The sequence below is a fragment of the Blennius ocellaris genome (genome assembly GCF_963422515.1).
Source record: "Blennius ocellaris genome assembly, chromosome: 20".
NCBI lineage: Eukaryota > Metazoa > Chordata > Actinopteri > Blenniiformes > Blenniidae > Blennius > Blennius ocellaris.
Window position 1 is genome coordinate 1918521 of NC_137669.1, and position 9422 is coordinate 1927942.

Genomic DNA, 9422 nt, shown 5'->3' on the forward strand with positions numbered 1-9422 from the left:
CCCTTCCAAAAGAAACTTTACAAAGACGTCTGTATTTTGCTCATTTTGCTAGCTTGTGGGTTAAATGTTTGGCGCTCAAGTGACAGAGATGTACCCGAGAGAATCCGGTCATTTTTCAAAATAAAAGATTGTTCAGACTCAGATAATAAATATAACGGAAATAATGACTTATTTCTTGGGCGGCCCGGTACCAATTGATCCACGGACCGGCACCGGTCCGCGGCCCGGGGGTTGGGGACCGCTGGTCTACAGGATAGAGGATGGTGAACTGAAAATCAGGTTCGACTGACAAACCTAATGATGTTATCAGAATTAGGGCTGCTCAATTAATACAATTTTAATGGTGATTACGATTTGGGCTCCAGATAATCTCGAAATTCATATAATGGAGGAAAAACGATTATGTTGTAGAGCCGATGAACGGGAGTCGGAGGCGGCGTGTCCAGCAAGGAACTCCAAACTCTTTTCTCCATTAATCCACACTTCTCAGTCACTCTTCTTTTCTTTCTCTCTCCAACATGAGAGTGCAGCGCCACATGCTGTTACACCAAAATACTACTGACCGGAAACCCCCTTCACTACAAAATAAAGTTCCCCACTGTAGTGATCAGTTAAGGTCATGATTCATTCCGTTACTGTAGGGTGGTGGAGAAATTTATTTTGTAGAGAAGTAGGTTTTTTGAGCAGAAGTAGTTTTGTTGTGACACTGTGTGTACGTTGGAGAGATGAGAGAAAAAGAAAGAAATGAAAAGCGTTTCTGAGAAGTGTGTTCAAATGCCTCCGACTCCCGGTCATTGGCTCTACTATTTCATTTTGGACCAATTTATCAAAGTATTTATGTTGGACTTATTTATTGAAGTATATATATCTCTTATTGTATTGTCCTTATTTGTTGTTTTCAAAAGAGTGCAGGACAACAGTTTTTTTTTTATTACAACATTACAAGATATTTTTTGTATATTTAACAGAAGAATCTTTTTTAAAACATGTTCAATAAATGCTGCTCCAAATTGAAAGACATAATTGTGTAAATAATCGTGATTTCAATATTGCCCAAATAATTGTGATTATGATTTTTTTTCTGTTCTGTTTTTGGTTTTGGGCGGTTGCGAAATAAAAGACAAGTTTACCTTGAGCTCCAGCGTGTCCTTTATCCTGCCACATTGGATATTTTTTTCCCTCCTTCTTTTCTCCTCTCTCTGGTCTCTTCCAGGCTCAATCTTTCGTCAAGGCTCATAAAACCCCGACTATTACTTCAAAACACTGTAAAAACTTCAATATTTAAGACGGGAAACAACGCAAGCCAATATGAACGCCACACAACAGATCGAGATCATGTCCGACTCATGACATCATGCATAGGCTCCGCCCACAATGGCCACAAAGGAGAAGGATTCCCTCGATTTCATCGGCTGGAGATTCAAAATTTAAGTAATATTGTTTTGCGACAACAGTCGTGGGGCAATGTCGGAGAAGCCTTTCAAGTAGTACCCCAACTATCGTTTTTTGTATAATAGGGTGTTACATTTCCCTAGGCCTTTCAATGTTGCTAAAGCACTTTATATTACTTCACTGTATAAAAGGTACTATATAAATAAAGTTGATTGATTGATTGAAATGTTCCATCGGGACATGTGAGCTCTTCCTTGCCCGATCGTCTTAGCGTAAAAATTTGGTTGATTGCATTGAGAGACCAGCTGATCAGTTCCATGATTTTGGTTACGTTCAGCTGTGGATGTAAAGATAGGCTCTTGTTAGATTCTGACACGAGACAATATAAGATAGGAGACGCAAGCAGAGGAGACAAGGGAGGAGAAGAGAGAAGAAGAAGATGAAGAAGAGTTGATCAGTCTGTGATTGCTTTGGGCACTGAGTCTTTAATTTGATCCCTAATAGTTTGAATTTAGCCATTAAAGAAGTTTACAATCAGTCATTACTGCTCAGAGTTAAAGGGATATGACGTTGGACAGAGCTGTGGCTTTTTGTCAGCCTGGCTATAGTACTGAAGAGAAACCTGGGGTTGTTTTCTTCTGTTAAGGAGGGTTAATGACTTCTTCACTTTGTCTGTGTTTCTAGAGCTGAATCAGCTGATGACATGTAAGTGTTAACTCCACCTTCTCCACTTCCTCCAGTTTCTCCTCCACCTCATCATCCACCTTCTCTACCTCCTCCACCTGCCCTCTGCCCCGTCTTCCCTCTTTTTTTCCACCACACAAAAAGTGTGGGAATGGACAATTATAGTCCGTTGCAGTTCGGGTTTCCGCCACAAGAATTTTTGACTTTACGGAAACCGCCGCTCCAAAGGCGGTCGCTGTTCCGCTACCTCTCTGTCAGGGTACCCGGGACCATGGAACGGGTGTGAGTTTGAGGAGCGGTCTGCTGATTGGTCAGTGATTTACTACACACCCTCAATATTTTAATATGTCGGCTGGATGAATCCTCTGCTGTTAGCTTTGCACCACTTGTATTTTCGTGTTGGTCACGACTTGCGAAAGGGGAGCCTGAGACTCGGGAGCAGGCGCTACCAGAAGCACCGGGGTCTGTCTATGCATCACGTCCGCGCTTTCTGCTCAGGCGTGGAGGTTGGGGCGGCTCTCCGCCACTCCGGTGGTCTGAGCCGCTGGATGTGACTGCCTTGGCTTCCGCATTTGGGCAGAAGGCGCGATGCAGCGCACCGGCTCAGCTCTGTGCCGTGGCTCGCCGGGGCGGGCTTGAGTGCAGGGCGAGTCACCAGAGCGTTCGCTCTCTCGGGACCAACATGGAAGTTGCAGCTGCAGCTCTGCTGCTGCAAAAAAATAAAAGTTAACTAAGCAACTAGTGCAAAGCAGATGATGTAAACAACAACAGAAGATTCATCACGTCCAGATCTGCCGCCCCGGCTGAGACAACTTTTGTTCCGTCAAATATCTGATTCTCTGGAGCTCTAAGCCCCGCCTACTTTTTAACCGACTTTTTGCAGTGGAAACGGGCACCAGATTTGGCTCTGGTTTCTGATTGGGCAGTTATGCTTTGCCATACAGCTACATAATGCTCTGTTCCATCCCTGCACTTTTTGAAAGGTGGAAACATGCCATTACATGTCTGTCTGCCCTCTGACCCATCTGTCTGTCACCTGATCTGTCTGTCATCTGATCTGTCTGCCCTCTGACCCATCTGTCTGTCACCTGATCTGTCTGTCTGATCTGTCTGTCATCTGACCTGTCTGCCCTCTGACCTGTCTGTCTGACCTGTCAGCCTGCCCTCTGACCTGTCTGTCTTGTCATATGACCCATCTGTCTGTTATCTGATCTGTCCATCTGATCTGTCTGTCACCTGATCTGTCTGCCCTCTGACCTATCTGCCCTATGACCTGTCTGTCTGACCCGTTGGCCTGCCCTCTGCGCTTTCTATTGGCCCTCTGACCTGTCTACCTGTCCTCTGACCAGTCTGTCTGACCTGTTTGCCTTTTGACCTGTCTGTCCTCTGCCCTGTCTTCTGTCTGACCTGTCTGCCCTCTGACGTGTCTGTCTGACCTGTCTGCCTTCTATTCTGTCTGTCCTCTGACCTGTCTGTCTGCACTGATTTGTGTGCCCACCCTCTGAATTGTCTGTCTGCCCTCTGACCTGTCTATTGGCCCTCTGATCTGTCCTCCTGCCGACGTGTCTGTCCGACCTGTTTGCCCTCTGACCTGTCTACATTCCTTCTGACCTTTCTGTCCTCTGACCTATCTTTGTAACCTGTGTGTCCTCTGACCTATCTGCCCTATGACCTGTCTGTCTGACCCGTTGGCCTGCCCTCTGCGCTTTCTGTTGGCCCTCTGACCTGTCTACCTGTCCTCTGACTGGTCTGTCTGACCTGTTTGCCCTCTGACCTGTCTGTCCTCTGACATGTCTACCTACCCTCTGATCCATCTGACCTGTCTGCCCTCTGCCCTGTCTTCTGTCTGACCTGTCTGCCCTCTGACGTGTCTGTCTGACCTGTCTGCCCTCTGACCTTTCTCTCTGCCCTCTATTCTGTCTGTCCTCTGACCTGTCTGTCTGCACTGACTTGTGTGTCCACCCTCTGAATTGTCTGTCTGCCCTCTGACCTGTCTATTGGCCCTCTGATCTGTCCTCCTGCCGACGTGTCTGTCTGACCTCTTTGCCCTCTGACCTGTCTACATTCCTTCTGACCTTTCTGTCCTCTGACCTATCTTTGTAACCTGTCTGTCCTCTGACCTGTCTACCTGCCCTCTGGGCTGTCTTTCTTCTGACCTATCTGTCTGCTCTCAGGACTCCACTGGCTCAGATGGAGAAGGAGCAACAGGAGCACGAGTTGAAGATGAGGAAGATGGAGCAAGAGATGGAGCAGGTGTTTGAGATGAAGGTGAAGGAGAAGCTGCAGAAGCTCAGGGACTCGGAGCTTGAGGTAAGTCAGCGAGCCCACCTCGGGGTCTGTCTTTGACCTCTGACCCCTGACCTGTGACCTCCTCCAGCTCCAGAGGCGCCACGAGCAGATGAAGAAAAACCTGGAGGCTCAACACAGAGAGCTGGATGAACAACGCCGGCAGCACGAGGACGAGAAGGCCAAGTGGGACGTCCAGCGGAGGGTGGACGCTTCCAGGTACGGAAGGAGAGACGGGTAGAGAGATAGACACGGAAAGAGAGAGAGACGTCCAGCACAGGGTGGATGCTTTCAGGTACTGAGAGGGAGACAGGTAAAGTGAGAGACGTCCAGCACAGGGTGGATGCTTTCAGGTACCGAGAGGGAGGACAGGTAAAGTGAGAGACGTCCAGGAGAGGGTGGATGCTTTTAGGTACCGAGAGAGAGAGACAGGTAGAGTGAGAGACGTCCAGGAGAGGGTGGATGCTTTCAGGTACCGAGAGGGAGAGACAGGTAAAGTGAGAGACGTCCAGGAGAGGGTGGATGCTTTCAGGTACCGAGAGAGAGACAGGTAAAGTGAGAGACGTCCAGGAGAGGGTGGATGCTTTCAGGTACTGAGAGGGAGACAGGTAAAGTGAGAGACGTCCAGGAGAGGGTGGATGCTTTCAGGTACCGAGAGAGAGAGACAGGTAAAGTGAGAGACGTCCAGGAGAGGGTGGATGCTTTCAGGTACTGAGAGAGAGAGACAGGTAAAGTGAGAGACGTCCAGGAGAGGGTGGATGCTTTCAGGTACCGAGAGAGAGAGACAGGTAGAGAGAGAGACGTCCAGCACAGGGTGGATGCTTTCAGGTACCGAGAGGGAGGACAGGTAAAGTGAGAGACGTCCAGGAGAGGGTGGATGCTTTCAGGTACCGAGAGAGAGAGACAGGTAAAGTGAGAGACGTCCAGGAGAGGGTGGATGCTTTCAGATACCGAGAGAGAGACAGGTAAAGTCAGAGACGTCCAGCACAGGGTGGATGCTTTCAGGTACCGAGAGGGAGACAGGTAAAGTGAGAAACGTCCAGGAGAGGGTGGATACTTTCAGGTATCGAGAGAGAGACAGGTAGAGTGAGAGACGTCCAGCAGAGGGTGGATGCTTCCAGGCGCCGAGCGAGAGATGTCCATTCCACAGTTTGCAGCCAGCGAGCAGAGCAGCCGGCAGGGAAACACTTGTGGAGTCATTTCAGCAACAGTAAGGCAGATGAGGCTTCATGGATCGAAAATCTCCGCAAGTTGGATTGGAAATTTCCGATCCACGAATTGTGTTGCTGGATCGGACCGGCCCTGCAGGGTGCTGGACCAACAGAGACTGGATGCTTTCAGGTATCCAGAACGAGACAGGTAGAGGGAAGGACAGGTAGAGAGTGAGAGAGAGACTCACTCTGAAGGTTAAAGGCCACCCATTGTATTTAGGTGTGAGTCTGTAATGGCCCTTCCATGCTCTACTTTTGTCTCTGTGACATCAAATTCATCACCCACTTCCTGCGCCATCGACAACTGTGCATGTTACTTTAGCAAAGGAAAATGGTGACGCCAGAAGTGGAAATAATTCCGGGATCATTATGTTCCGTTGAAAAACGCTCACCTACTGGAACCCGGAAATGTAGTATGAATGCTTCCAAAGTTTGAGCAGTCTGCTGACGTAATGGGGAAAGTAGTGATCATTTACCCGGATGTTCTGTGTGTGTGTGTGTGTGTGTGTGTGTGCGTGTGTCTGTCTGTCTGTCTGTCTGTCTGTCTGTCTGTCTGTCTGTCTGTCTGTCTGTCTGTCTTCAGGACCCTAGAGAAGAACAAGAAGAAGAAGATCTTCTAGCACCTGGATGGTCTGATTCACCTGGTTCATCAGACCTTGTTTTTTCTGCTGCATCGCTTTCAAACCAAAAACAAACCAGCTTCCTCCTGGTCTGGTTTCCAACTGGTCCAGCTTCCACCTGGTTCGGCTTCCCTCTGGTCCGGTTTCCCGCTGGTCCGGCTTCACCCCGGTCCAGGTTCAGATGGCCTGTTTTTCCTCGTCTCTTCTTTTTCTCTTCTTTTTTTCGGAGGACAGAAAGTATCTGTTTCTGACCTCACTCATGATGATGCAACAAACCAACGGAGCCCACACTCCCCCAGATTCTGCTCAGTCTGAATGTCTGCGTTCTATTGTTTCACTGGAACGTAGAAGAATAAAGTTGTGATGGGATAGCAAACTAGAAGCCTGAGTATAATTCTTATGCTTGTAGTTCCAGCCGTGACCACATGGGGCACACTGGGACTGCACCCTGGTTTCCTCACAGCAGATGGCGCGGGAAACACTTGTTAGAAACACTTGTTAGCCGTTTATGCGATGACATTGTAATGTACCTCCTGTGGTCGACTGGCTTCAGTAATCTGGTCAACAAAACATTTCAGCACCACGGCATTTCACCAGGTTTTTATTGAAAAATACAAACAACTTCCCCATTTTGGCTTGATAATAATAAGTCACGCACTAATATTAAAGTTAAACTTGAGGTATCCAGGGTTTATCCAGGTTTTATCCAAGGTTTAAATTGCTCTGGGACGTGAGAAGGGTGGCGTTGGACGTAAAAAGGGAAGTGTTGGTGTTGGATGTGAAGAGGGTGGTGTTGGACGTGAAGAGGGTGGTGTTGGACGTGAAAAGGGAAGTGTTGGTGTTGGATGTGAAGAGGGTTGTGTTGGATGTGAAGGGGGAAGTGTTGGTGTTGGACGTGAAGAGGGTGTGTTGGACGTAAAGATGATGATATTGGACGTGAAGAGGGTAGTGTGGCACTTAAAGAGGGTGGTGTTGGACGTGAAGAGGGTGGTGTTGGACGTGAAAAGGGAAGTGTTGGTGTTGGATGTGAAGAGGGTGGTGTTGGACGTGAAGAGGGTGGTGTTGGACGTGAAGAGGGTGGTGTTGGACGTGAAAAGGGAAGTGTTGGTGTTGGATGTGAAGAGGGTGGTGTTGGACGTGAAGAGGGTGGTGTTGGACGTGAAAAGGGAAGTGTTGGTGTTGGATGTGAAGAGGGTGGTGTTGGACGTGAAAAGGGAAGTGTTGGTATTGGATGTGAAGAGGGTGGTGTTGGACGTGAAGAGGGTGGTGTTGGACGTCAAAAGGGAAGTGTTGGTGTTGGATGTGAAGAGGGTGGTGTTGGACGTGAAGAGGGTGGTGTTGGACGTGAAAAGGGAAGTGTTGGTGTTGGATGTGAAGAGGGTTGTGTTGGATGTGAAGGGGGTGTGTTGGACGTGAAGAGGGTGGTGTTGGACGTGAAGAGGGTGGTGTTGGACGTGAAAAGGGAAGTGTTGGTGTTGGATGTGAAGAGGGTTGTGTTGGATGTGAAGGGGGTGTGTTGGACGTGAAAAGGGAAGTGTTGGTGTTGGACGTGAAGAGGGTTGTGTTGGACGTGAAGAGGGTTGTGTTGGACGTGAAGAGGGTGGTGTTGGACGTGAAGAGGGTTGTGTTGGACGTGAAGAGGGTTGTGTTGGACGTGAAGAGGGTTGTGTTGGACGTGAAGAGGGTGTGTTGGACGTAAAGATGATGATATTGGACGTGAAGAGGGTAGTGTGGCACTTAAAGAGGGTGGTGTTGGATGTGAAGAGGGTGGTGTTGGTGTGGGTGATTAAGAGGATGGTGTTGGACATTAAGATGGTGGTGTGAGACATGAAGAGGGTGGTGTGGGACTCAAACAGGATGGTGTTGGATGTGAAGAGGGTGGTGCTGGTGTTGGATGAGAAGAGGGTGGTGTTGGATGTGAAAAGGGTGGTGTATATGAAGAGGGTGATGTTGGAGGTCAGGATGGTAGTGTTAGAGGTGAAGAGGGTGGTGCTGGTGTTGGATGAGAAGAGGGTGGTGTTGGATGTGAAAAGGGTGGTGTATATGAAGAGGGTGGTGTTGGAGGTCAAGATGGTAGTGTTAGAGGTGAAGAGGGTGGTGCTGGTGTTGGATGAGAAGAGGGTGGTGTTGGATGTGAATAGGGTGGTGTATATGAAGAGGGTGGTGTTGGAGGTTAGGAGGGTGGTGTCTATGAAGAGGGTGGTGTTGGAGGTCAAGATGGTAGTGTTAGAGGTGAAGAGGGTGGTGTTGGAGGTGAAAGGGTGGTGTTGGAGGTTAAGGTGGTAGTGTTGGAGGTGAAGAAGGTGGTGTTTGAGATTAAGAGGGTGGTGTATCTGAAGAGGGTTGTGTTCGAGGTTAAGAGGGTGGTGTTCAAGGTTAAGAGGGTGGTATTGGATGTGAAGAAAGTGTTATTGGATGTGAAGAGAGTGGTGTTGGAGGTGAAGAGGGTGGTGTTGGAGGGTGTAGCAGGGGACTTGGCACGTGTCTTCAGTCGGTGGATTGTGACGGTAAACTGCAGGAAGTTCAGTATCTGAGACGCTGTGCTTGATGTTTCATGACAATCCTCTCAAAGGCTTAATATAATATTAATATATAGATAAGAATACACATATAAAATACAGTAAGATAAGAATAATATACACAGCTTTAAGTGTAAACATATGAGTGCTGGTCCTCCCCATAAACCCGGTTCAACGGCAGGATAATTCAGTTGATTTTGGCCCTGATTCTCTCCTCTTGACAATCTTAAGAACGCTCAGATCATCATAAAATAATCTTATCAGATTTTCCTGCAGTGTGTGGTGTGTTAAGATTGCTCTCATCTGCTTGGAAGGGTGTCAGGACCGCTCCCATCTGAGATCGGGGATATTCAACATGTGGGATTGTTTTGTTTTTGTCTCATATTAGTTATTAGCTGAATATCATGTTTTTGTCTCATATTAGTATGTGAGACAAAAACATGATATTCAGCACCACAGATGTTGTGTACAGCAGGCGCTCAGTGTAAAATAAGGCACCTTGTGCAGCTGTGGATCCACTGCATGCCTTATTATAGTATTGCGGAATAAAAAATAAAAAAAGACAACATTACAGGCACGTGTAAGGAATTGCATATTTATTTAAATATTGGCAGATTTTTTTCAATTCCCTAAAAACATTTTTAAGGAAAGAATGAGAGAGCGAGCGTGAGAGAGAGATAAGTGGACGTCACTACACGCCATCCTGAACA

The 9422-nt window shown here is 47.8% G+C and overlaps 1 protein-coding gene across 2 annotated transcripts in view; it reads left to right on the top strand.

The window, feature by feature from the left end:
• LOC308145058 (septin-7-like) overlaps nt 1–6528 on the top strand; it is a 30630-nt gene extending 24102 nt beyond the window's left edge. For both annotated transcript variants that reach the window (XM_080516388.1, XM_080516389.1), the window contains exons 10-13: nt 2077–2097; nt 4251–4386; nt 4454–4581; nt 6157–6528. In XM_080516388.1, the coding sequence (XP_080372514.1) occupies nt 2077–2097; nt 4251–4386; nt 4454–4581; nt 6157–6193 (322 nt within the window). In that variant the 3' untranslated portion in view covers nt 6194–6528. The remainder of the gene's footprint in view (nt 1–2076; nt 2098–4250; nt 4387–4453; nt 4582–6156) is intronic.
• The last annotated feature ends 2894 nt before the right edge of the window (nt 6529–9422 follow it).